This window comes from Poeciliopsis prolifica, unplaced genomic scaffold (assembly GCF_027474105.1).
Source record: "Poeciliopsis prolifica strain line A6 unplaced genomic scaffold, Auburn_PproV2 SCAFFOLD012, whole genome shotgun sequence".
Taxonomy (NCBI): Eukaryota; Metazoa; Chordata; class Actinopteri; order Cyprinodontiformes; family Poeciliidae; genus Poeciliopsis; species Poeciliopsis prolifica.
The window spans coordinates 4,055,506-4,082,518 of NW_026562387.1; the positions used below are offsets into that span (position 1 = coordinate 4,055,506).

The 27,013-nt window shown below is 39.0% G+C and overlaps 2 protein-coding genes across 5 annotated transcripts; both read right to left on the reverse strand.

Annotated features, from left to right (window-relative positions):
• Nucleotides 1-560: 560 nt before the first annotated feature.
• LOC129364723 (copine-3-like) lies at nucleotides 561-13,038 on the reverse strand. Of its 3 annotated transcripts, XM_055037546.1 has the most exons (17): nucleotides 12,871-13,038; nucleotides 12,263-12,401; nucleotides 11,036-11,215; nucleotides 10,732-10,806; nucleotides 10,579-10,650; nucleotides 10,410-10,490; nucleotides 9,563-9,652; nucleotides 8,154-8,252; nucleotides 7,707-7,793; nucleotides 7,568-7,627; nucleotides 6,924-7,057; nucleotides 6,682-6,736; nucleotides 6,527-6,578; nucleotides 6,303-6,436; nucleotides 4,390-4,626; nucleotides 3,997-4,109; nucleotides 2,449-2,564 (listed from the first exon to the last, which is right to left on the reverse strand). In XM_055037546.1, the coding sequence occupies exons 2-16, from the start codon at nucleotides 12,392-12,394 to the stop codon at nucleotides 3,999-4,001; spliced, it is 1,599 nt and encodes a 532-aa protein (XP_054893521.1). In that variant the 5' UTR covers nucleotides 12,395-12,401; nucleotides 12,871-13,038; the 3' UTR covers nucleotides 2,449-2,564; nucleotides 3,997-3,998. The 3 variants fall into 3 exon arrangements, with proteins under 3 accessions (XP_054893520.1, XP_054893521.1, XP_054893522.1); XM_055037545.1 differs by lacking the exon at nucleotides 3,997-4,109 and having other exon boundaries at nucleotides 561-2,564; XM_055037547.1 differs by lacking the exon at nucleotides 12,871-13,038 and having other exon boundaries at nucleotides 12,263-12,620.
• Nucleotides 13,039-13,826: 788 nt separating this feature from the next.
• On the reverse strand, nucleotides 13,827-26,697 carry LOC129364727 (copine-3-like). 2 transcript variants are annotated; one of them, XM_055037556.1, is made up of 17 exons: nucleotides 26,422-26,697; nucleotides 24,710-24,879; nucleotides 24,442-24,621; nucleotides 24,239-24,313; nucleotides 23,351-23,422; nucleotides 22,496-22,576; nucleotides 22,298-22,387; nucleotides 20,458-20,556; nucleotides 20,266-20,352; nucleotides 19,124-19,183; nucleotides 18,856-18,989; nucleotides 18,146-18,200; nucleotides 17,987-18,038; nucleotides 17,700-17,833; nucleotides 16,665-16,901; nucleotides 16,473-16,587; nucleotides 15,417-15,523 (listed from the first exon to the last, which is right to left on the reverse strand). In XM_055037556.1, exons 1-16 carry the CDS (start codon nucleotides 26,630-26,632, stop codon nucleotides 16,486-16,488), a joined length of 1,839 nt encoding a protein of 612 aa, XP_054893531.1. In that variant the 5' UTR covers nucleotides 26,633-26,697; the 3' UTR covers nucleotides 15,417-15,523; nucleotides 16,473-16,485. The 2 variants fall into 2 exon arrangements, with proteins under 2 accessions (XP_054893530.1, XP_054893531.1); XM_055037555.1 differs by lacking the exon at nucleotides 16,473-16,587 and having other exon boundaries at nucleotides 13,827-15,523.
• Between the last annotated feature and the right edge of the window lie 316 nt (nucleotides 26,698-27,013).

Below are 27,013 nucleotides of genomic sequence, written 5' to 3' on the forward strand. Positions count from 1 at the left end.
GTCTACAGTGATGTTAGTGAACAAGATGTGTCCTTGTACATTTTTACACAATTAAATGATTATGAGCACTGAGAGTGAACTACTTTCACTTTTAAGCATTTTTAAGAACATGTCACCCCTACTTTAGTCTTTCGGCAAGGTGAAATTAGTATGTAAGGAATTTCAATGGGTAGAATCATAGTATGTTGTCTAGAAGTTGATGAATTTCAGTAATTCAGTTCAAAATCAACATAGTTAAATATTGAATAATCAAGTTTTTATTACTTTCTTCTGCTCAAACTTGAAGCAGAAGAAAAGGCTTAACCTGCAACCACATGGGACAATTCGCCTTCCCTCCGTACTGATTTTGATTTTATTGAAAGATGTTTTTCCAAATGGTCGTCTTTCCATTAAGCAAATTTATTTTCGAAATGTCAAACTGCACAATTTTATGGTAAATTGAGATGCGTGGAAGAGATGAGCTTGTGGCACTTTCTTTAGTTAAGCCTTTTTAACCACTTTACGAAAATAACTTAAGACTTTCTATTTTATTGACTACCTGGTAACTATCCTGATTTGGTGAGGCTGTCGTGCCACCTTCTCACCACTAGGTGGTAGCAGCGTACATCTCAGGCATAGAGTCGACACAAAGAAGAAAAAACATTTTGTTTATAATTTTAAGTTTTATTAGCAAGCAGGACGCTCTAAGGCACATAGTCCACTATTGATTTAAGTGCAAAGCAGCTGGAATAGAACAGCAAAAAGCTGGCATATGAACATTATATGGTCAAAAAGTTACATTTAAACTAATGACAAAATAAAAACACAAGATGTAAACATGTGGTGCCATTTTCAAAACTCACTGATGTTGAGAGCACTTGCATATATAATACTGATATTATGTTACTTCATGTCTGAGACAAATCTAGTGGATCGTCAATATGGAGAAAGCAAAACATAATGGCAAAATATTGTTAGAACAATATAAATCTTCATACTGCTGGTTAATTATGACATGGAAGTACATAGACAAACATGCAGACTACAGCTATTGACTGTGGTTTTCATTCTAGTTCTTGATTATAGAAGTGTTACACATTTGATATTGCATGATTTAACATAGAAAATGATGGAATTATGCATTATGCACAGTAATTTTGTTTAAGCTCTAAAAAGACAACTTTTATCTCCCAAAAATGTGTTTTTTGGTCTCTCTTTTGGTCTCTTGAGTGTTCTCATCAGAAACCATCGATTAAACTCAATGCAAACCCAAAACATAAAACTGAAACGTTTTCATGAAGAACAGAGGAGTAGAACAATCGTCTCTTGTTTAAAATAAGAACATATTGAGACCATGAGAGACACCGTCAAACGTACCCACAAAGTGTTCTCCCATATGTTTTTCCCACCACAAAACAAATATGCAGGTTAATATCTAAAGTTAAAATGTAACATATGCCTAAAATTTTAAATTTAAGAAAAAAGTTATCTTTAATGTCATCGTGAGCTTGAGAAAGCGTTACCATTTTTGGGCATTGATGTCACATGATGACACATATACTACACCAGTCTAAGGAAAGACAATCGGATTATAAAATTAAGCATTGTTTCACTTGTTTTTTTTGTATTTTTTTGTATTTTAGATATAAAAAAGAAAATAAAAATTTCCCACTCGAAAAAATAGAGCATCATCAAAGTTAATTTTCTTATTTTAAAGCAAAAATAAAACTACCTTTATTTTATTTTCATTTAGTTTCCGATGAGGAAATGCAACAAACAAGACATACACAGACGAATTGTGCTTTGCAAAATTATTAATATCCTGGACTATGTGGGAACAGCTCCACACAGTTGACACTTAATTATTTATTGAATTTCCCTTTGGGATCGATAAAGTATTTTTGAATTGGGAAGCAAGCAATGAAGAAAGGGCCACAAATAAGTTTGACGAGGAACAGCTCAATCTGATGATGCATCTTTGGCACAATTATAATGACATTGTCATCCAACATCAGTGTCTGACCTCACAAATGCAAAAGAAATAAAAAATCCCATATAATCTATGGCACTTTCCAAAGGAAGGTGAAACAGCATCAAATGTGGGCCATCATCATGTTAATGCCGATGAATTCAGAATGGGACTGAAGTTCATAAAGGAATGCGTTTCAATACTTTTGACAATATAGATTAAACTACCATGCAAAGTCAAATCTTAAAGTGCAAATTTAAGAAATTTAAATCTGGGCTTGTCCAGATGTCTCCTGCTTTCCATATAGAGCAGATACCAGGATTCTTTTATATTTATCTATTTATTTTTTTACTTATAAAATCAACGAACTAACCTGGATGCTGTCGACAGCTGGCTCGATTGACACTTTAGTGCACACTAACATGACAGTGCTGTCGGTTATATAGAGCTGCATGAGATGAAAAGAGGAATCCGTCGGGTTTCTTTATGGCATGGCGGGGGTCTCCGCCGGGGCAGGACTCGTCTTCGGTGGGTTCAGCTTCATGGTGCAGAAAAAGTCCACCAGCTGAGCCGGCACTTCGGCCAAAACGCTCTTCGCCAGCGCCTCACGAGGAGCCTAACACATAAAAACAGGAGATTTAGTTTTTAGAAAGCCAAAACAAAGAGCAAACTGATTTGTTTTGTTATTTAGAGGCTGATATAGTAGAAGGCAGGGAGAGAGAGTGACCAGAAGGACACCATGTAGACGGAGGCAGCTGAAAAGAAGATTTATAATTGATTTTTGTTTTAATGATTTCATTACCAGTCTTGTTTTAAATACTGTAGAACAAGAAGAGAGGCCTGTTAGCCACCACAAGCTAATTCCTTTTGTAGCATCAAAACCTCATTGCGTAGAAAAAGCAATGGTTATGCAACTGAATCTATAACTATCTCCGTTTCAGCATGAGCAAGAGTCTCAAGTAAATGTTAGTAAATGTTAAGAGACAGAAGAGAGATCAGAAGGAGGAAATCCCTCTCTCTAACCTTTCAAGCGTTTGCTTAGTGAGAAACTTTTTAGATCCAAAGTTAACACTTGTTCTGACCGATCAGATCAAACCCTTGAAAACATGAAGCTTTATCGGGGTTTCACCAGCACAAATTTCAGACTTCATTAGACCGTTATGAATGAAATTTAAGTCCTGTGTTTCCACAGAAATGTATGGATTTCATCCAGCCAACTTAAAAACATAATGACAAACACAAAAATGCTAGCAAGCTAACTGGTTTGGTGGGTTCAGATATCTAACCTAGCTAGTCATTCAGCTAACTAACTTTGTTAGAAGACAATTCATACATTTCTCCACTAAAGTATATGAATTTTGTCCAGCTAGCTTAAAAATAATATGTTAGCTAGCCAGCAAAAAAGATAGCTAGCCAGGTTACCAGGGTTTGGTGGGTTTAGATATTTAACTTGTTAATTAGTACATTTTCCAACTGAGTTAGTTAACTAGAAAGTTAGCCAACAAACTTATGTTAGCAGTTAGTTACTGGTAACCTCAACCATTCAGTGGCACGCCATGTGGATGTCTGAATAACACTGGTGTCGTTCTGTTGTAAAATTTAAACAAAACAGATAAACTGTAAATTCAGCATTTTTTTTTTAAATTGTAGGCTTTGAACCCTTTTAGCCAAATTATAAAGAGCGATTGTGAAAATATGCAGCAACAATGCCTTCAATATTTTTTATCCTCCCATAGAGGGCCAGGTTTCTGATGATGGGACTCAGCAATGAATTGTGACATATTTAACTATGGGACATAAAATCCAAGGAAAACACACTGAGGCTTGTTGTTGTGAGGTGCGTAAACATTTTTTCTAGGCTGCTAACTAAGTTCTGTCTACAGGTCAGTTCAGGTACATCTCTTCACGTCAGTGCTAGAAGTCAAGAGACGAACTCGGAGTTTTCCATCTGTGATCAGATCAGCCAAAACAAATAAAAGCATTGCTGAACATGACTTGAGGCAGTTGTTTATAAACATAATGACATAATTTATGACAGGCATGTGTACCCCTAAGACGGACTTGGATCTTGGGGAGGCTTCAGTTTGCGTAAACTGAAGAAGGAGGTTACTTGCTGAGGCAACTCGGCTAATACGCTTTGAGCAAGAGCCTGGCAGGGCGCCTGAAAGAAAGAGGAATAAACAATGTAAGCACAAGAACTAAGTGAGCTCTTTGCTGAGGGCCTTGACCTCCATTGATCTGACGTATCAGATGCTGCTTAGGGACTTTGCTCTGCTCTGACACGACTCCTATTTTGAATCGAAATAAAAAAATGACCAAGTGAAATGCATGCAGATTATATAGCAATGAGTTAGCTTCCTTAAACACCGCTCCCTATTCCATCTCCTACAAAGCAGAGAGAAACAGAAAGAAGTTTGGTGAACTGGACTTGACGAACTCACGTTCTGAAAATTCCTGTACGGGACAAACTGGACGATGTCCCTCATGGCGGCCTCGCCAGCCACAGAACGCAGGCGGCCGTCGTCTCCGTCCAGGAACTCCATGGCGCTGAAGTCCGCCGCTCCCACGCCGACGATGATGATGGACATGGGCAGCCGCGAGGCGTTGACGATGGCGTCGCGCGTCTGATCCATGTCGGTGATGATTCCGTCGGTGATGATCAGCAGAACGAAGTATTGCTGCAGGAGGAGAACAAGTCAGTAATCTCATAACATCATAAACAGAGAAACAATGCGCTATGCTACGGATATGTTGCTGTGGATATATCCGTTCACTGGGAAGATTAAATAGGAAACTGGCCCGTAAACACAGACGTAGTGCAGAGAGAAGGGACTGAAGAACATATGCAAATGCAAATTTTTGAACAAATTCACGCACTCATCATGGACATGAATGACACACATGAGTCTAAAGATTCCCATGTTTTATATATCGAGTTATTTTTTTTAAACTTCAGCTATGAAAAAAAGCAATTTGTTCTGACTGAGCAGCTCAGTCTGGCGGTTTGTATCATTTTGTAAAACGATACATACAAAATGAAACATTTTATGCCACAAATTTTGTACATAACAAAATGATACATTTTGTACATATAAAGTGATACATAAGTGATACACACAGTCTGATAAGTGAACACCCACATACATACACTATGTATAAATATATGGATGATAAATTGTTCCAAAAAGCATAGCAATAAAGAATAGTAATGTTTTGCCATAATCTTCAATTAATATTTTCATAATAATGCAAGCTTGCCCTCTCAAAGACTAATAAACTTTAATTTTGTACAGAACACTCCACACTGGAACTGGAACATTTGCATATGAAAATAAAACAATAAACTAAATGGATTTAAAAGAGCACACATAACCGAAACCATAAATAAAAATTGATTACGAAGTCTCTGTGAACAAAATTGTCCTTCGAAAAATGTTAGTCATACAAACGCAATCAATGGATTAATTGTTTATTTGCTTACTGCGATGGACTTAACTTTGACTAGGTTGCAACATTTTGCAGTCATGCCAAATGAACTGGTATAGAGCTTTTAAATTGGTTGGTTTCCTAGTGTGCACCAAGTGTTTAAGTGTGCGTACAGCAAGTATGTGTGAAAACCAGTTTTAATGTGTGATTTTGATCACTGTAATGTTCAAACACCCAGAAAAGTTAAAGATAAAGAACCAATAGTCCGTCTTCTGATTCTGCCACCTCTCGTAAAAGACAAAAGGTTTTTTGCGTTAGAATGTATGTTTTTTGGGGGGGATTTTTGCATCACGTGATCAATAACTGGATGTTACTTCTGGTGGAAAAAACGAAAAGGACGACATGAATTGATAGTAGGATCATTTTTTTGACAACATATGGCGTGAACAAAGTTATTCAAAGGTGATTTGAATTAATTTCACTTAATTTAATTCTTTCTGAAAGAAAAGTATTTTTCTGACATTAGTGGAATGTCGACAAACTTTTGCGCACATTTGTAATGGAAATCTGGCTACTGATGTATAGTTACGTTATCCTGAAAAATACCACACAAAAACATTTTAAATCATAACAAACATATCCATGACGATTTTGTATGTCATGGTGACAGAACCGCAAGTAAATCCTCAAAAGTATACATAAATTAAAAAGCTTTTCTCGTTACGTGTTTTTGCTACTGCTTAGTATTTATCAGGAAATGTCTGGTAACCATATATAGATTTTGACCTGTCATTTTGATGTTTTATCACTTTGTTTGTGTTGCCTTGACAACAGTGGTGAATCCACTGGGAACGGGGTTTCATGTTTGATAGTTCCCACGGTGGGAACCTTTACCAAATAAAGAAATCAGGACACTATGAATACTCACGGATGCAGTGGTCTGTTGGATGGCTTGTTTAGCGAAACAAGCTACATGACTGATGATGGGGGAGAAGTTGGTGGGGCCGTAGAGTTTGACCTGCGGGAGACACGCCCTGTAGGCCTGCACCACCCCTTCTACACCTGCACCATGACAGCAGATCAAACTAGCATCAGTACAACAAAAACTGACACCTCCAGTAGCAGCTGCGTTTCGGAGATAAGCTGACACACCTGCACAAAACGGATTGGAGGGGTTGAAGTTGAGAGGAAACTCGTGGGAGACCTGTAAAAGGAGATCATGTGTTTCAAACCTTCGGTCGATAAGAAAGCCTCGGTTCAGGCGTTTTGGAGAGATGGGGAGTGTCATGTCGCAACATGAGCTTTACCTGCCATGTGGGTGGAATCTGGGCTCCGAAGCCAAACGCCGGGAACATTTTATCACTGAGAAACGAGACAAATTGAACCGGTGAAACGGGTAAAAAATAAATAAATAAAAAAATTTTAAAAACACATTCTCGCTGAAATTCTTTCATGTAACTTGGACAACGCCACAGCTGCTGATGTAATGCATTGAGAGCAATGGACAATGTTTATAGGCTATTTAAAATAAATGAAAACATGTCTCTACCTGTCGTAGTCCTGAATGACGTTGCCCACGGACCAGATAGCAGAGAGGTACTCGTTAACGCCCTGAGGGCTGATGTAATGTAGGGACTGAGGACTCTTGGGATCTCCGTTGGAGCCGGTGAAGTCCACAGCCACCTGTTGGACCAACATGGATGCATAAAAACAGCAGAGCCCCAGTTGCAGTCAGAGACGACACTTATATATTTTCACACTGATTTGAAGCTTTTATCGATTGTGAGGGTGAAATGATAAAACACGCAAAACCTTCATACATTTTCAAACTAAGAAACTGGGTGCACAGGTTCAGGCTTTCTGCAGGTTTCAAATCAGGTGGTTGTAAAACAACCTTTTCACCAAAGAGACTCTTTAATCAGTCTTTGCCATCATTGTTATTGGTGCAAAATACAACATATAATAAACAAACAATGCTTAGCCTGGTGGGGGCCCAAGAAAAGCCTGGTGGCCTGCCAGGCTTATAAAACACTGGGAAACTGTACAGCTCTGTATGTGCCACTTTGCATCATTTTGATCCACAATAGTCGCAAAGCAGTTTATTTTCAATATCAGCTGGGAAAAAGAACAGTTTAATAGAATCATTGAAAGCCTAAAATGAATCAGACAAGTTTGACTGAAGCTGAAACTCACAGTGAAGTTGATCTGACAGCCTCCCATGATGTAATCCAGGAACGTATACTCCTTTACGACCTGCAGAGAAAAGAATCTGTCAAACAGAAATCTGAACGTTGCCTGCATTCATGCAATGGACCAGAAACAAAGCAGATACCTCGCAACGCTTCACGCTCACAACACCAGAGTTCTTGTAGCCTTTCTTCTTCTGCTTCTTTTTGCTGTTGATACACTCAAACTCGGCCTGTGGAACAAGACGACGCTGGTGAATTCATCTCAAGAGAGCAATGGAGGACAATTCATACTTAAGGAAAAAATACCTGGAGATTTTCATATTAATGAAGGATGATCAAATGAAATGAACAAAACTGATTTCTTTTGAGAACAGACTTTAGGTGGATCTGCTGCTACATGGCTTTCTTTTCTTTAGTGCTTTCAATTACAGCCGTCAGACTTGTCCTACAACAGGCTGCAACATTCCAATCCATCACGATGGTATTTCAGAACAATACGATGACATAAAATGAGAGCAAAAGGCATGGATGCTTTATGTGTTGGTTGCTACGATGGATTACATGCGACTCACTCGCACACAAGGTCATACCGGAGAAGACCGCGAAGCTTCCTGGAGCCGCTTCATCGTGGTTTCAAAGGATCCGATGAGATCGTGAGAGCCGTCATCATCGTAGTCGTAGCACTCCACCTGGAAAACGTTGGAATTGAGCTGTGGCTGCGCTGGACAGCAAGACAATATGTCACAACGCCGTGAAAGTATTCTTAATCCTCAAAGTATTTTACTGAGACTTTATGTGGCAGACCAACAAAAAGCCACATAATTGTAAAGCAGAAGAACAAAATAAAAGTGTGGGGTGTATTTATATTGAGTCCCCTTTTACTATGATATGTCCAGATGAAATCCAACTATTTACTCCGTCTGGAACAACCGAAAACCTACAAAAACACGATACGACAATATTTATCAGCTAAGAAGCCCCATGCTGACTTTGGAAGAGCTGCAGAAATCCACAGCTCAGGTTAGAACATCTGTTTAAAAGAAAGCTGTTACTTGTGTATGGAAGACAATTTCCTTTGTGACAAATAAAAGCCAAACAAGAAGTCAAAATGATCAATTTTAAAGTCATAATTATGAGACAGAAAGATCTGATTACGAGAAACTGGAGCAAGACCACGTTACTTTTTACCTCATAAATTTGACTTTTTAAAAGTTGAAATGACAACTTCCCATTTCATATTTATGACTTTATGTTTCATTATTCTGACCTGACAAGTCAAAATTATGACTTTTCATCTCAAAATTATGACTTTGAAAGTCAAACAATTTGTGCTAGTCTGTCACATAAAATCTCAGCACATCACAGTTTGTGGTTGAAACATGACAAAATGTGAACACGTTTGCAAGGTGGTGCATTTGTTCCCAATGCATCCCCCAGAAAACTAACCATGTCACAAGACTACAACAAAAAATTGGCAGCAGCATCGACACAAAGTGATACGTCAAAGCAAAAATCTGACCAACTCTCTAATTAAGTTGCTTTTGTTCAGGTCTGCAGGGAAATGTGTGATTTGTTGTTAGGCGAGGTGGCTCTCAGAAAGCGAAACACACAGATGAAACAAATGTGCAAGAATTAAAATGACTCTTAGAAACAGGACATGGAGACAGTGCAAACAAGGACAGTTGTGTCTCACACAAATGTATCAACTTGATTGACGACACAAAGTCAGGAACGACACTTGTAGTGTTCCAGTGTACTTCGTTCACTCTCACACCTCAGCCAGTAGGTAACAAGAAAGATGAGAAAATACACACAAAATAACTCACTTGTCCCGCAAACTGCCTCCTTCCTGAAACGCTCGCTTCAGAGGTTAAAGAAATACACAACATCAAGCTAACAAGCGCTAACATCTTTGCACGCTCTGAGGTAAAGAAAAAAAAAAGGAATGTGACTGAAGACGAGATTTATCACAAGGTTAGAGGATGAAAACCACATTTACCTTAATTGGTTTCTCCATGTCTCCCCCACACAGAGACTGCAGGGGAACTCGAAACGGCCTCCACGTCGGGTTCAAGTTATTCTTCACCACCTGAAAACAAAGTTGGCGGAAATCACACAAATGCAGATTTCTGCGTCCACAAAATTGATCTCCAGTGATATTTAACAGTTTGGTTTTGCAATATTTAGATCGTAGTGCTCTAAAGCACAACAGCAGCTGAAGCAGCTGATGGAGCACGGCGGCCCTGATGGTCCCCGGTGGTTTTTGCCGTGCAAAGAGTTGGAACTGACCGAGCAGCCAGACAGAGAAGTGGAAAGGAAAGCTGCATTTGTTGGGTTATTTTTTTTTTAAAGTAGGGTTTAAATTAACATGTAGAACCAGCGTTCGAGCTTCCTCGAGGAAGCTTGATCCAGCATGCAACAGTATGAAAGGTTTATGGTGTAACAGTCACATCTTTCCATTCAGATGATAAAAAGTGAAAATCAATTACTCAGACCCTCAGAGCTTAGATATTTGAGGTTCCCAAGCTGCATTTTCTTTAGACTATTTTAAATATGCTCACCAAGTGGATTTTCTAAATAATTTAGTCGCATTCCACAGAAAAGTCTGTGGACTATAACAATACTCCTTCGCTAATTTTGTGTCAGAAATCGAACTGCATTCATATTCTAGACTTTCAGACTTAATATTGGCATAAAAATGGAGCAGTAGCAACAATGATACACATCTCTGTTGTAACTTAACATACAATAATGGGCTATAAAGCTATAAAGCATGCTAACTATCAAAACCTCAAGAAAGAAAAGAAGTGCTTTTATACAACCAGAAGCCGTAGAGATGGTGTTACCTCTGTCCTGTGAGCCAGCTGCCACCCGGTTTCTGTCTGCTTGTATAACTCCAAATAAGGATCAGACTTCCCAAAGAAATCCTACAGGAGGAAATAAACAGCAGACCAATAAAATGCAACCAAATGTTGGGAAATTGAAAGCATGCAGCACAAACAGAAATACCCTTACCTTGTTATCCAGCTTTCTTGCCTCCATCTCAAAATACGCCGCCCGATTGTCTTTTATTTCCTCCGCACTGATCTACAACACAAAATGCAGATGCATTGAACAGAGGAGTTCAAAACAGAAAATGCTCTTCCTGCTGCCTTTGCTGAACCTTACAGTGATCGTTCCCTTCCCAGCTGGCTTGTTGTTCTTCAGCGCCAGCGGCCGGGTCAGTTTCTGACTGGACACAACCTAAGTGTGGTTCAAAGGAGGGGGGGAGATAAGAAAATTAATCAAGAGATTCAGTCGGCAGAACAGATGATGTGTAAAACAGTGGGCTGGGCAAATGACATCCACAACAGCATGGATGAGTGAACATCAGAGGCCACATGACAAGAGTCCTTATCAGCAATGGTTTACCAGAGATAAAATAGCAGCGACTACTGCTAAACTTGTTTTGTTTCAGAAAAGGTAACCTCACCTGACCCAGGGTGCACTCCAGTTCCCCCAGAAAGTCGTCATCGTTCAAATCCACAGTCTTGTTATCGATGTCGTAAATCCCAAACTTCAGCTTCTGGACTATTTCGAAGTAGTAGTCGATGACAAACTTCTTGGCAAACTTCGGACTGAGGCAATTCTGAACTTTCTCTGTGCGTCCCACCTGTCGGGAAAGACAGGACGCAGGGGAGAAGCGTTCCAAGTGTTAACAAGGCCATGAAGAGCAAATGTTGACCTGTAAGTCAGCGACTTAATAATTAATGCAACACTGATAATAGCATTGACGACATTGAACTCACATGGAGATATGGAGGAATTTAAAGGTGCAGAACTCAATATAACATACAAACAATGAAATACACAATTGCCCTTCAATTGCGTAACACTTCTGGCTCCATTTCACACTGGATGTGTATTGGAAGTTAAGGAGAATTAGGAGTTGACCTCCTGGAAAAATCAGAGAAGCCTTGATCTCAATATCTGCTCCATTTCAGATGAACTATTAGTTAAATTGTTTGTTCTGGACAGAGAACAAACAATTCTCTGTTTGTTCTCTGTCCAAACAGAGAACAAACAGAGATAATAACGCTGTTGAAGATGGCGATATAAGATTTAAAATGAGCGCACATTTTAGTCAGATTGCGGTCTGGATTTTGGGTCGCTGCAAATACCTCTTGTGACGTTATCGGCCTAAATACGATGTGAAAATAGCTGGTTTTGGTTCTTCTGTGCACGTTTTGGTAACTTTGCAGAGGAAATCCACACTTCAACAACAAGCTGAGTTTTTAGTGTCTGCATATTTGTTAGTGATAAGAAAACAACACCACAGCACTAGATTTGGACTTAAAATTCATTTTTGAGTCATGTCATATTTTTGTTATACGTGTTGATTCTGTCTGTTTTTTGTTTTTGTTTTCTACTATGCAAAATTAAGTCTATAAAATGTAGATGATCAAATAATTACTGACATATGATGTTTAACCAAATATTTAACAGTTGGTATATGAGAGGCTTACAGTGATTCAGATACATAATGGCATCTATGTAGAAAGTTAATGGTTATATATTAACATCCATAGTCCATAGCAGTGTAGTGCATTGCATCATGAAGGCTTTCTTTTCCCCACCACTATTACTAAAAGTAGCAATATTCAACACACTTAGCCTGAATTTAAAAGCAAAAGCAGTCCACGCTGCTCGTGTTGCTGACCTCATACCACTTGGAGTCAGAGCTAGACATCAGAAGGACGCAGAGGGGGTCCGACTTGGAGCCGATGTCTTTGTCCAGGAGGTTCTCGCAGGACACGGTGAGCTCCACCTTGGTCACACACTGGGCAGCCATGTTCCTGCTAACAAGAGGTAGAAACCACACAGGCAGCCAAATTACGCGACGCCGAGGACTATGTCGCCAACAAAAATATTGAGGTCGCAGAAGGAAAACGAGGTTTTTTTGTTGTTGTTGTGTAGGCAATGTTTCGTCTTTCAGCTCGACTTCGGGTGTCGTCCCTGTAGATGGGGAACACACCCAGCCCGTCTCCACCCACCGCACCGACGAACCCGCTACGGATAACACTGGCAGCTAACGCTAATGCAGCTAACACTGCGTCAGTTCAAAAACTGTTTTTGACGTACGCTGCGCAGCCGCTAATGATAACAGACGTGGGACGGACGGTGAAAAGTTAATGCTTACGTAAAAAAAAAGAAGTAATACCGCTAACTTAGGCCAACAGCCAAACAAGACGCATACAATTATTAATAACTCAGTTAGCTGGGTTACGACTTCCGCCTATTCAGGAGAAAAATTTAATCCAAGCTTACCCTCGGAAACAACTTCCACGTTAATAATTGAATCTTAATCTGGTCCTTCTGCCTTGCAGCAGGGTAATTATTCCCCCCACTACTGGTTTAGAAGAAGCTACGCCCAGCTATGACCCAATAGTGGGTTTTTTTTCTTTCTGGAGATGAACGGCGAGGTTTCTTGGAGGGAGCCCGGAGAGGCGGAGCAGCTGCTGCAGTCAGAGTCAGCGTCCAGTCTGTTCACAGCCACATGCTTTCCATTCACTGGATTTGATCTTAATGAAAGTGTAACTAAAGAATAGTGAAAGCGGGGGAAACAATTACGCTCTTTATGTTCGCGAGTAATATTGTTTTTTTTCCTTTTAAACCATAAAAACACAACCCTTTGGACCGGGCCGTATTTTGTCACATTCCAAGTTTCCATGTCAAGTCATGGAAAAACTGCTCTGCTCCAGTGACATCGATCACAGCGTCATCCCCACTGTGAAGGAAGGTGTTGGTAGAATAATGCTGTGGGAATGCCTTTCCTCAGCTCGGAGTTCTGAGTTTCAATTCAGAGCATATCCAAAGGGTACTGATCCGTAGAAGTTTGAATACAAATGTACCCAAAACTTTATATAAAAAAAAAAAAAGTAACGTCTTTACATTACATCAGCAGTGTTAATTCAGTCAAAAAAAAAATCCAGATGGTGTTGTGCGTCTGATCCAGCCTCCCAATTCTTTAGGAACATTCAGAGAATACATTCTTGGTCTTCGGGTCATTCTGCAAACTATTCCAGGCATGATGTCGGCATATGTAGTTGCTATTTTTCAATCTGAATTGAGGTTGACGGGCAAAAATGAATTTGAGCATTTAATGGTTGATTTTTTGACCTTTTGTCATCAAGACTATCCTCATGCAATAAAAGATTAGTTCCTTTTTAGACTGTTTTCACAATTTCACAAGGAAAACCAATTGCAGAAATAAACTAGACACAAACGCTTCAAAATTATTTTATTAACCTGTAAAATGCTTTTTATAGTTGGTATTTTGGCAAATGTAAAACTGAAAAACAGACATCCAGCAAACAAAATCATATAGTATTTACATGTTATATAGTAATGTTTTATTGAGGCATGGATTGAAAGGCTATCAGGAAATTGACTATGGATGTTAATATATAAAGACTAACTTTCTACATAAATGTATGTATCTGAATCACTGTAAGCCTCTCACATACCAATTGTTAAATATGTGGTTAAACATCACAATATGTCAGTGATTATTTGATCTCCATTTTATAGACTTAATTTTGCATAGTAGATAAAAACAAAAAACACAGGCAGAATCAACACATATAACAAAGATATGACACATGACTCAAAAATGATTTTTTACATATACTAAATAAGACATGTATACAGGGGTTCCCTAGTTGGACACTTGTTAAGACAAAGTGAACGTCTTCTATTATGAGCATATGTTTAGTATGTAAAACATTTCCTCTATTAGGTCTCCCTGATTATGCTAATAAAGAACCAGTCCACTCACGTAGAAGCACCAAGTGATCAGTAAAATTAAGCATAAATTTGATTCAGTACAAATCATTATTAATAGTGACATATAGATGATCCATTCTGTAAACATTTGACAAGCTTTCACTTTGAAGTCTAAAACCTATTTACATTTTCTGGGACAGCACAACGTATGAAGACACACAAGGAAGTAACTGCAGTAAAATGGGGATCAAGGAGAAAAAGTTTATATCATCTGTGTGTATGTATGTATATCTATCTATCTATCTATCTATCTATATATATATATATATATATATATATATATATATACAGAGAGAGAAACAACAAATAAACATTTTACTTATAGAAACAATAGTTCTCAATGTGGCCCTTTTTAAAAAATTACAGCGAAAGTAAAACAAAGGTTACAAACCTAATGTAGTCATTAATTAAAGTAAAAATAACTACTTTTTACTCAATTTATTTGGTTTTTTTAACTAAAATAATTTAATACATCTTATGAAAAAATAAAGTAAGTATTTCTGTGCTGGTTTCTCTGTAGTAGCGCCACCTTCAGCTTACTGTGTCTGCTACTCGGAGATGAGACAAGATACTGTTTGCTTCTTCATACAGCAAAAACAGTCTTTAATGGTTTCTGAAGGGCTAATTTGATTTAACAAACTGTAATCATGGCAAAGAAAACACAGTGGAAGAAAGATATGGAGTGATGCACCTCCACTCTGACACAGGCAGAATAAAGGTGGGTTGTAGTTGCAGGTTAAAGATCAGTGCAGGAGTACTGTAAGATTGTGTCAGCAAACATGTGTAATTCCATAAAATGTCTAGTTTAACGAACCTAAACCTGGTAATTGTGAGTATTATATAAATACTCACAACGTGTTAACATACTGCAACATGTCCATACCTCAGCATAAACCATGCTAGGTTAGGTTCATAACACTGACGCGCCTTAAAGAGTCTTCAGAGTTGAAGGGGACTCCTCATTTTTTAGGAGGAAGTTTGGTTCTCAGCATGGCTCACTCGGGGGCGCCGATGCTCGGAGCTCAGAGGGAGGATCGTTGCTGTGAGGCGGGCTCAGTTTCATGGAATTGAAGAAACCTGCCACCTGGCCCGGCACTTCTGCCAGGACGGACTGAGCAAGGGCTTCCTGCGGACCCTGGAGAAAGGAGAAACAGGGAGGGTAACCATGGAGGAAGGACAAATATGTCGGCTTGATATACGCGATGTGGAAAAAAAGCAAACAAATAAGCAGCTACAGAAAGGCTTGGGGTTAGCATTGCCATTCATAAAGTTGAAACCAGGTATTTACAAAAAAGATTAATTGACATTACCATAATACGGCTTTCAGAATTTTGTTAAAAATCATATTATCTTTCGTGAAATACTGAATTTAGCACTGGAATGAAAATTTGGGCCAATATAAATTTCTGATGTTATGGCAGAAAACCGATTTTTTCAAATATTATGCATAATTTTTTTCAGACACTTTTGACACAGTGTGAAAGTGAACACAACACCTAAACTGTTACTCATGCTTTAGTGAAATATCCCATAATCCCGTGCTATATCACATGATCAAACCAGTACCACATGGCTGACCCCCTCCCATCCTGAAACACATATGGCAACAAGAGGGAGAAAAACATTGGTTGTTAATCAAACAATCAGGCCAGTCTTACTGATTGGATCGATGCATACAAGTTAAAAAATTACTAACATTGGCCGATACCGATCTTTATGTCGATATATTGTGCATCTCCAAGTGAATTTTCAAAAAGTAAGAGAAAAACAATTATAGTAACCCTCACCCACATCAAATTTTAAAAAAAGTCTGACTTAAGAATATGTCTTTTTCTACACTGTATGAAAATATCTGGTTGCAACTTTAATTCTTCTAATAAATGCAGCTTCACAGAGATCCAAAACTTGATGATGGCTAGGTAGCTAATTTTGCAAATACTGTTATAAACAGACAGCACATGATTACATGCCAACTGGTTTGGATCAAAAGTTGAGAAACGACAGATTATTACAATGTGCAAGGGGCAAAATGCAGAGGAGAGAGGAGGAAAACAAGTTGGGAAAACAGGATAGGATAATCGTACATGTCTAGGAAGGTCAGAGGTCGTTGGGGGGCTTCAGGTCAAATAAATTGAAGAAGGAGGCCACTTGGTCAGGCAATTCTGCCAGTACGCTTTGTGCGAGTGCTGCAGTGCCTGCCTGAAATTAGATGTGCGACACTTAAAACATCGTCCACAGTGGAACACGTCTGCATGGTGGGGCGCGCCAGAGCTTACATTTTGGAACTGCCTGAAGGGCACGAACTGCACAATGTCCCTCATGGCCGCTTCGCCTGTGGCCGAGCGCAGGACTCCGTCGTCTCCGTCCAGAAACTCCATGGCGCTGAAGTCCGCCGCTCCCACGCCGACGACGATGATGGACATGGGCAGCCGCGAGGCGTTGACGATGGCGTTGCGCGTCTGATCCATGTCGGTGATGATTCCGTCGGTGATGATCAGCAGGACGAAGTATTGCTGCAGGAGATGGGAGACAACGCAGAGGATTTATGGTGAGATTAAATTAATAGGACATTATTATGTGTTTTCCAGGCATATGGTGCCATTCTGTAGCATAATCAAGTCACTATGTTCACTTCAGCTGTTAAAATATGCTACATATCAAATATGTAAAAAAAAAAATTCTACTTTGTAATTTAACATCTTAAAATTGGGTCTCTGTTTCTTTAAGAAACTCCTGCTCTTTCTGAAACTCCACCTTCAGGAAGTTGTTACAACATGGCCTAACCCAGAGGTGTCAAACTCCAGTCCTTAAGCGCCACTGACCTGCAACTTTTAGATGTGCCTCTGATGCACCACACCTGAATAGCATAATTAGGTCATTAGCAAGACTCTGGAGAACTGATCTACACAAGGAGGAGGTAATTAAGCCATTTCATTCCAGCGGTTTGTACTAGTGGCACATCTAAAAACTGCAGGACAGTGGTCCTTGAAGACTGGAGTTTGACACTTGTGGTCGAACCTGTTAGCAACATTTTTACCAGCGATGCACTGCTCAACACTGCAGGTGTGTTTTTGATGAGGGAAGAACATTATAACATGATATACATTTCAATAAAGTCAATTTAATACAAAATTGTGTAATTTGACATAATGAAAGAGGACATTAGTACACACAATTTTTCAAAAACCTCTGAAGACAATGTTCATGTTGGTCAAGCATGTCGAATCTCTAGAAAATATTTTTAATTTTGAAGTTCAGCCCCAATAAGCCTTTCAACTATTGCAATTAATCAAACAGTTTTTGCAACTCACTGAGGCGGTTTGCTGCTGTAAGGCCTCTCTGCCAAAATGGGCCACGTGATTGATGATTGGAGAGAAGTTTGTTGGACCGTAGAGCCTCACCTGAGGCAGACACTGCTGATAGGCAAGGACCACGCCCTCTATGCCTACGAAACCAAACGAAAACGGCACCGAAATCATATGGGTCACACAAACAATCTGGATGTCCTATTTCTACACATCACCGTGTAAATGTAAAACGTCAAGAAATAAAGATGAAGTTCTCTCCTGTGAGACATTAAAGTTTCACTAGGTCTTACCTGCACAGAATGGATTTGAGGGGTTGAAGTTGATGGGGAACTCATGGCTGACCTGCAGAGGAGCAACTATTATGTCAAACGAACGTGTCTGGACAAGGTACACTGATTCAGGGAGAACTTTAAAAAAAAAAAAAGTATAAAACAGCTAAAATCAATCACCTGCCAGGTTGGAGGAAGCTGAGCACCAAAACCAAAGGCAGGGAACATCTGGTCACTGTGGGAAGGAAGTTACATAAGTAAGAGTGTTGGTAATAGGGAGTTAACCAACATGGACGACTGAGACACACACTTTCCCCCAGTCACACTGCAGTGAGTTTCCCCATGAGTTTTCTTAAGGACTTCATTCAGAAGGAAGCTGGGTTTGGTTCACCTCTGCTGTAAATCGGTTATTTGTTCCATTATTTCATGCCAAACTGAGCACACAAGGAAGTTTGCCCGTGCGTTTGGAAAGTATGAGGAGAACCTGAGGGACTGCAGTTACTACAGCTGTCGTATAAGCCAGTGTTAACTTTTTCTAACCTCTGCTGCAACGAGCTGCTCTAGTTGGACCCAATAACTGGACGAACTTTACTTCCTCACATTTATTCCCTATAGCAGCAAATATAATTCTTTATGTCATCTCACCAGCCACTTTATTAGATACACCTACTACTAGTACCAGGGTTGGCTCCCTTTAGCCTGAAGGACCAAATCTACAACAGAATGGCTAAAGATTGAGAAACAAGGTGTTGCAGTAATGGTCAAAGCGCAGATCCTTAACCTGACTTGTGCAAACAATTTTCGGTCCTCATTTTCTTTATTGAATATTTTTATTTAAAACCTGAATAGGTTTACCTCATTAACACCATGCATTCATCTTATCTTTTTACCTGTCATAGTCCCGGATGACGTTACCGACCGCCCAGATCGCTGCCAGATATTCGTTGTAGCCTTGAGGGTTGATGTAGTGTAAAGATCCGGGTAATTTGGGATCCCCATTAGAGCCCGTGAAATCGATAGCAATCTGAGGCAGAGCATAAACAATATCACCGTTACAAGTTGTCTTTTACAAATCACACAAACATGGGAAAACACAATGGGAAGTTTTGTCAATATTTGTTAGATCTGAAATGATTTTCAGTAGATTGTAGTACTCACCGTGAAGTTAATCTGACAGCCGCCCATTATGTAATTCAGAAATGTGTACTCCTTTATTATCTGTAAGCAAATAAGACCATAATCATAACAGAAAACTGCATCTTTCATTTAAGATATTCATACTTCTCCTAATTCAGTTTTAAGGAAGGAATGGAGGTAGAAAGCCAGGAAAGAAGAAGTGAAGGAAGGAAAGAAGGGTACAGGAATTAAGGAAAAAAGAAACAATATTTGGAGGATGGACTTGAGGAACGGAAGAGGGAAGAACACAACAGAGAAAAGTTGGAAATAGACTATGAGGTGAGATATATGGAGTACTATATAAAACAGCTGCAAAGTGTTAAAAAAATTAAAACACTTTAAATTGAATTAAATTTCTTAAATTTAATATGATTTTAAAATTTAATTTAAAAATTACATTTTTTTAAATGTATCCAGACCTGAAAAACTCGACTTCGCCCCTTACTAAGAAACCTTAAAGTCGCACGTAGTTGTCAAGTAGGCAGAAAAGACTGCGTGGTTTTCAAAACTTTTTGCATGCGTCAATGCGAAAGATGGGCATCTGTACGTTTGTCATATTAGTTATGTTGTTCTAAAACATGTTAAGACAAATAAATCAGCTATTAACACAGTATTCCAACAATGATGATACAAAGTAGTGCCCCCCCCAAAAAAAGACCACTTTGCTGCAAACAGCAGGACTGCCACCAGTGTGGGTCACCAGCACTGAAAATTATAGATGGGTATTTTTTGACAGGTGTAATGTAACACACACACATCCTGTCATTTATCAGCAGTAAAATTGAGCTCCTCTACTTTGCAGTCTTTCATAATTCAGCAGAATGACAGAAGCAGAATAAACTATTTATAGGCCGAGTGAAAGTGAAATGGATCTCTTCCTGTAAAGATTCCTTCTCACTTGTATTCCTGAACAGAATCAGATCTCCTCATTAAAATTAGTTGGACTCATATATGTATAAAAATGCTTCCCCATTTTATTTTATGTCACACTTGTCGAGTTGAAATGCCCACATGTGTTTCAGTCGGAAAGTCCAACCTTCTTTATGGATTATGATGGCTTTAAAAATCACATATTGATTTGCTTGCTTTATGAAGGAAATGTCTTATGAAATAGTTACAAATACCTGGCATTGTTTTATGATGATAATTCCAGAGTTTTTGTATCCTTTCTTCTTCTGCTTCTTCTTGCTGTTGATGCATTCGAACTCAGCCTGAGGATAAGAGACTCAAACCAGTCAGGTTTCAACAGCACCTTTCGTTTACTAAGCGTTTTTGTAACGCATCGTGAAAAAACAAAAGGTTTAAACTGAACTCACAGCGTATGACTGACACGCCTGCTGTATCTGACAGAGTGTCGTGAGGAAGGAGCCGATGAAATCATGCGAGCCGCTGCTGTTGTAGTCATAGCAATCAATCTGGGAGACACAAGAGGGTCGGGAGAACCAGGAAAAAGTCTCACTAGTCTTTATTATCGTCAATTAAAGCACGCAGGAGGCAGAGCAGATGAGGCAAGAGCATGAGTGTGATGCATTCAATGTGACACTTTGATAGTGAAAACCTCTAGCAGAGAGACTCACACACACACATCCAGTGTTGATGTGGAGAAAACAGAAGAGCTTTACACACAGTATGAAGCGACCAGCAAAGATCAGACAAGCTAGGAGAAGCTACAGCCTACAGAAATCCACAGCTAAGAAAGCTGATGGCTCATCCATCTTAACAGAGAATTCTACCTATGGAGAAACTGATCCATTGGTTTTCTTACCAATTTAGCCACATAGCTAGCAGGTAAAACAAAAGAGCTGGAGATGTTCAATTTTTACGTCAAAACAAAACTAGATTGAGGTAATAAAGTTCGTTGAATTTTTGCTTTTAAAAAGAAAGATTTAAGGTTTTCTTCAGTTTCTGATTTTTTTGTCCTCTGTGTATTTCGAGGCACCGCCCAAACGACAAACGGGGCCAGACGTCTGGAACTGAAAAGAAAATTTGGTATCCGAAAAGTAGCTATTTTTTTCTGTTTCAAATCTTTCTGTTTTAATTTTATTTAATTATTTCCAGGTTGAAATTTGTTTTATTTGTTTTATTTTATGGCCAGAATATAATTCCATTATACAGATTAAGTATCAGCATCCTTTGGATTTTTTCCATGTGTTATGACCAACACAATGTAGTGTGAAATGGTGCAGCAGTAGAAATAATGGAAAATTACAATTTTTTTAAAAGAAAAAAATGTGTAGACTCAAAAAAAGCTAGCAAACCTAGAAGGTTAGCAACTTGCTCAAAATAGCCACAGTCACAGAATGCAACGAAGATGTCTGAGCATGATTCTGAAAAATAAACTACATACAGTAGAATATAGAAGATTAACTAGCCACAACAAAATTTAAGATCTGTGATTAACATATTTAAGGCCAATTCAGATTTTTTAAATTAATTTAAGACATTTTAAGGATGCAAGGACACAATGGCAAAAAGAAAAAAAAAATTGCTCTCTGGCTGTGAAAAGCTAGTAGAGACATAAATGAAAAGAGCTGCTATGGTAATTTTAGCAAAAGTTGTTCTACAAAGTATTTACTCAGAGTACATGTCAAACTGAGAAGTGTGTACAATTTTCCATTCATGTCCTACATTGTGTTGGGTCTCGTACAATACTGACGAAATGTGGAAAAATTCAAAGGGTGTGAGTGCCTTAGCGCCGCACTTTACCCAATATGAAATTTCCAAATTGAAAAAAATTCATGAATGACTGACCCAAACCACAGCATCATCTCATCACAGACTAAAACCAGGTGGGTTCAACAATGGACCAGTCTCCTCAGAAGCAGGTGTGTTCCTTTAAGACGGATGAAGATGCATTGTGGACTTCAGCCGGTCCGGTCACAGACACCGCATCCTTCAAGTGATATGCACTCACTCTGCTAACAGTTAACTCACTTGTTGTGCTGCCTGGAAAGCATCTGTTCCACATAAGTGTGCTTTAATGGAGTTAGGAAATGGACATAAAACAAACACGCATTTCTTTATTTGTAGCAAGAAGATTCAACATAGAACATGTCCAGGGGACTTGATTTTACTCAAGGAGCCTCAGACATTAGGAGATTCTAGCCATTAGCTTCTTATCTTTAGAAATAGTGCTGGAGGTTGTAGTGTGTGTACCTTTATAGATTTTTCCACGTCACCGTTGCAGAGGGACTGAATCGGGATTCTGAATGGCTTCCATATGGGGTTTAGGTTGCATTTAACCACCTGAACCAAAGAAATGGTATTAGAAAAACTATCAGAGCTGCAATGTTTGCACACTTTAAACTTAAAAGTAAATTGTTAATCATCACAAACAGCACTTTGTGTTTGTACCTCAGTCCTGTGGGCCAGCTGCCACCCAGTTTCTGTCTCCTTGTAAAACTCCAGGAAAGGGTCGGACTTGCCGAAAAAGTCCTGGGAAAAAAAACAAAAAAAACAAATCACAGTTAACTTTTTTTTTTTTTAACCGTATATGTTTTGCATTCAAGATGAAAAAAGTATTTGTAAATATGTTTTATCCAGAGCTTATGAAGTGGGAGTTTTAGTTTCACCTGATTCAAATACTGTAAAACCTTTTTTTTAAATCTCCTATTAAGCTCCTTTTTTAGATTAATTATTTAATTTAAAAAATAAACAACAGATCAACTGAATCTATTGATGCCAAGTCGAGCAGAAAGTGCTAAACTTTTAAATGTTGATGTTAGAAGTATTTTTTATTTTTAGCTTCAGATGCATCCTTTACTACAGATGATCAAGAATTTAATTATGGAATATTATTTTATATTTTATTTCCTTTAGGAAATAAAATGTTCATTTTCATATTTTAAAAATAATCAAATGAGTTGCAAGCTGCTAACATTGAATAAAAAATGCCTTGAATGCAAGTAAGCTTGTAGAATGAGCCAATTTTTTTTATCCGATTAATCGTCAGAATAATCAATAGATCAATCTACAACCAAAATAATTGTTAGCAACATCCCAAATAATTACTACATCAAGTGAGTTGTTTTGATTTTTTTTGCAACATTTTTGTGCACCAGGATCTAATCATGAAGGTCATGATGATGTGACGACTCGTCAATCATCTGCCTTCAATGATTCAATATTGACAAAGCGATTTGGTCAAGAGTTTGAAAATTCAGCAGCAGAGTAATCTGACCAATCAGCGAGCAGATCAGTCATCCAAACCTTTTTGTCCAATGACCTGGCAGCAACTTCCAACGCCACCATCCTGTTGTCGTTCCTCTCCTCCGCACAAATCTAGAAATTGTGAAAAGAAATGGCACCAAGTAAAGTAAAATAAACCAGAAAAATAATTCACACCCCTTGACCTTTTCCACATCCCCCAACCAGAAGCTTCAATAGATCTCATTGAGGTGTTTATTTATTCAGTTTATGAATCTTTTACTTTTGATCTCTATTGAACTACTTAAGGAAGACATTTTACAGAGTAAAATGTCTTGTGTCTGAGTTTAGTCTTGAACTTGAGCTGTTCAAACTGAAACTAAAATATCAATGTTAAATAAATAGTATTTGTAATGTAGAGATTTAGCTTTGTGTGTGTGTGTCTTTGTAGAAAGTCAGAATTTTGTCTCCAGTTCATTTGATTTGTTTTGGTATCAAGCAACCAAAACTCTTCTTGGGATAAATGAACTGAATTTCCACAATAAAATGACAATAAAAGTACCAGTAACATTTTGTAGATCTTATTATCCTCAGTGTGTTGTAAACTATGTGTTTTATTTATATATATTGTTATTGTTTGTTTTTTGCATTTTCTGCAAACATTAACATTCCATTGAAGAAAATGCATTCAACTCCTTTTTTTTTCTTTTTTTGGCAAAAGTTGTGTTTTTAGGATCTGAAAATGGTGCTTTTTTTTTTTAAAATGTCAACAAATTGCCCAAATTATAAATTGTCTTTTTCCAAAAGGTCAAGTAACATAAGCTGCTCCAAACATGTTTTATTTTGTCCAGACGGCAGAAATGGCCCACTTGTACTGTAGCGGTTGAGCAATGCTCTAAAAGCAACAGAGGTGAAGTACTTGATAAGTTTCTATCAATCAAATCAGCTCACTGTTATCGTTCCTTTCCCTGCTGGTGTCTTGTCTCTCTTCACAAGAGGTTTTGTCAGTTTTTTCGAGGACACAATCTGAGAACAGAGAAAGTCGTCTTAGTAAGAGTTGCTACAAACTCTAGCTTAAACCAGAAATCTCTACGTTTTAACAAAACAAACTAGACGCATGAAGCTCCATAAGTAGCTGACATTTTCTTTCTGACCTGTCCCAAGGTGCACTCAAACTGTCCCAGGAAATCCGCTTCTTCTGTAGAGCAGTTTTCACTGTCGATATCATACACTTCAAATCTGAGTTTCTGCACCATCTCGAAGTAGTAGTCGAGGACAATGCTCTTGGAAAACTTGGGATTAAGGCAGTTCTGGATTTTCTCTGTTCGCCCAACCTGGCGCAAAAAAAAGCTGCGTCACATTACATGTCCAGATATTCTCCGACAGCAACGCAACAAAGAACAGAAATAGCCGAGCGCTCACCTCGTACCAGTGAGGACCCGAGGAGTTCAACTGGAGCACGCACATGGGGTCGGACTTGGAGAAGGCGTCCATGTCCAGCAGATTATCGCAGGCGATGCTGAGCGCCACCTTGGTGACGCAGTCTGTGGCCTTGGGTTGCACCGCTTCAAATGACGCCATCATTGTCCGACCTTCAGGTACATCCCCAAAAAAAACAAACAAAAAAAACATGCATGCCAAGAATGACCGGGGATTAGCAGGTAACCATCTGATCTTCCCTTTTTACCCACCAATAAAATGAGCTGATGCTTCAGTCTCTGGTCAGTACAACAGTTTATGTGCAACAAAAATTCTGACAATTTTAGCGGGGGTGGGAAAGCAAACTTGCAAGTGCAATTCTCTGACCGCAAAAATAATAAAAATGAAACTAAGCATGAGGCAGGGAGCGTACACTAATTGCACCGATTGACTGCACCTTTGCGTGTTGGCTTTGTTCAATGCTGCGGCTTCTGGTCATAATTTTGCACCGTCTCTGAGCCGTTGTTTAAGAAGGCAATGAAGGAGAAATACTCTTCAAGATGAGCAATTGTTTTGCGTCATCAGTCAGGAAAGTGATAGAACATTCCGACTGAAGTAAACTACAGAGCATGGATGGTATTGCGAATTTGCCTCATCACAAACCAAAAGAGGAAAGTCTCCACACCTCCCCGTTTAAAAGACCTACAGCTCTTTCAATGGCTCTCTTGACAAGCATTAAGCCCTACATGATGGCAAGTTGCTCAGGAGGTGGGAAAGGGAAAAGCCTTTTCTGACCCGCCTTCAAAAAGTCTAAGCCAGACCTAATGGGACTCTACTCTTCTGTGTTTCAGCAACAGAATTTCCACATGCGTGTCCTGTGACAGAAAGAAAGGATAAACATCCAAAGATCGTGTGGAAGAAGCCCATGGGGCTTCCTGTCAGGTACGGTAGGGGTTCTGTAATGCTGTGGGTCTGCTTCTCTTCCATAGAAATGCTACTAGAGGTGAAATGACAAACTCTTTACAGGAATAAAGGAATGTCAACAGCTTCTGATCATATTTATAACATCACCAATGGTAGTCTACATGAGACGAAATACTTGACATATCTGAGCAGTTGCTGAGAGGTTTAATGTTTTACTTTCAGTTAGTAATGCCATTATTATTATTATTATTATTATAAATTTGAACCTTTTTGACAGGCAGAGATGCCTACAAACAGGATTTAGCCAATGAGAACAGAAAGAACTAAAAAAAAGTTTCAAAAGCACAAATACCACAGAACAGCTTCATATAGAAAAATTTACTTTAACTAGACGCATATGAAAGGGCGTAGTCGGTAAAAAAGTGACAGCATTTTCCTATGAAAGTCCAAGAAACGGAACTCCACTCAGTTTGCTCTGGTTAATATCAGGTATGTAGAAGCAAAGCGGACATTTAGCAACTATAGCCAGATAAACATTAACACCGTACGAGCTCAAATGGCTCCTGAGACTCGACTGGAAAGTAAGCAGCTAGCGGTGAGACCTCAGACATGACGGGATATTTACTGGAAACTGTCCGCTATTTTCCAGTCGGTTTGAGCCTCGTTCCTTCAAAGCGGGCGGTGCCATTAGAAAAGCGCTCATTTCAGCGCTGCTTTTTTTCTTTATATATATATTATATGGTGAACGAAAACCCAGTTAATGTCAGACGTTCGCTTGGGTAACAACCTACCTTTCCTCTGAGCGTCTGTCAGTCCGTCCTCCCCGGGAGCCCAGCAGAAAGACACCGAGGCTAAGCTAGCTGCAGGATGGGCGGGTTCTCCTGTCATCGACGGAACCAGAAACACTTTGACACCGGGCCGCTGCTCCGCCTTCCAGTCGACACATCTCGTCCAAAACCCACCAAACACAAGACGACAGCGCACACAATTCACGGCTTGCATGACAGATACATGTTCTCGCTCGCACTCGTTTGAATAGCCGGCGTTTCACGTGACGCGCGCGCTGCACAGGTGCGTAAATTAGAGTTATATGGGCGGAGGGTAAAAGGGGGACTAAGGGGGGCTTTTCCAGACACATTAAAATTATTTTTCATTATTTGTTATATTTCCATCCTGAAATATAATCTGTATTAGCAACTTTGCAAAAGTACAGTTATTTTTATTATTAGCAACTGGGCTAAAAGGAAGGCTTAGAGCATTTAGATTCATCTCAAAGGATCAACAATGTTTATTTAAAATATTTGTTTGTCTTATTTTGTTTGTTTTCGTTTAATGGTTCTCTCTTTAATCCTCTTAAAAGTACAAAAATAAAATATGACTGAA

Coding starts and splice junctions, on each gene's coding strand:
- LOC129364723 (XM_055037545.1), bottom strand. CDS start 12,394: ATGGCTGCCCAGTGTGTGACCAAGGTGGAGCTCACCGTGTCCTGCGAG. Junction 11,216..12,262: donor CTGACTCCAAGTGGTATGAG/GTCAGCAACACG, acceptor CTTTCCCGACAG/GTGGGACGCACAGAGAAAGT. Junction 7,058..7,567: donor GCTGTCAGATCAACTTCACT/GTGAGTTTCAGC, acceptor TTGGTCCAACAG/GTGGCTGTGGACTTCACCGG.
- LOC129364727 (XM_055037555.1), bottom strand. CDS start 26,632: ATGCAAGCCGTGAATTGTGTGCGCTGTCGTCTTGTGTTTGGTGGGTTT. Junction 24,880..26,421: donor GACAGACGCTCAGAGGAAAG/GTAGGTTGTTAC, acceptor ATGTACCTGAAG/GTCGGACAATGATGGCGTCA. Junction 24,622..24,709: donor CGGGTCCTCACTGGTACGAG/GTGAGCGCTCGG, acceptor TTTTTGCGCCAG/GTTGGGCGAACAGAGAAAAT.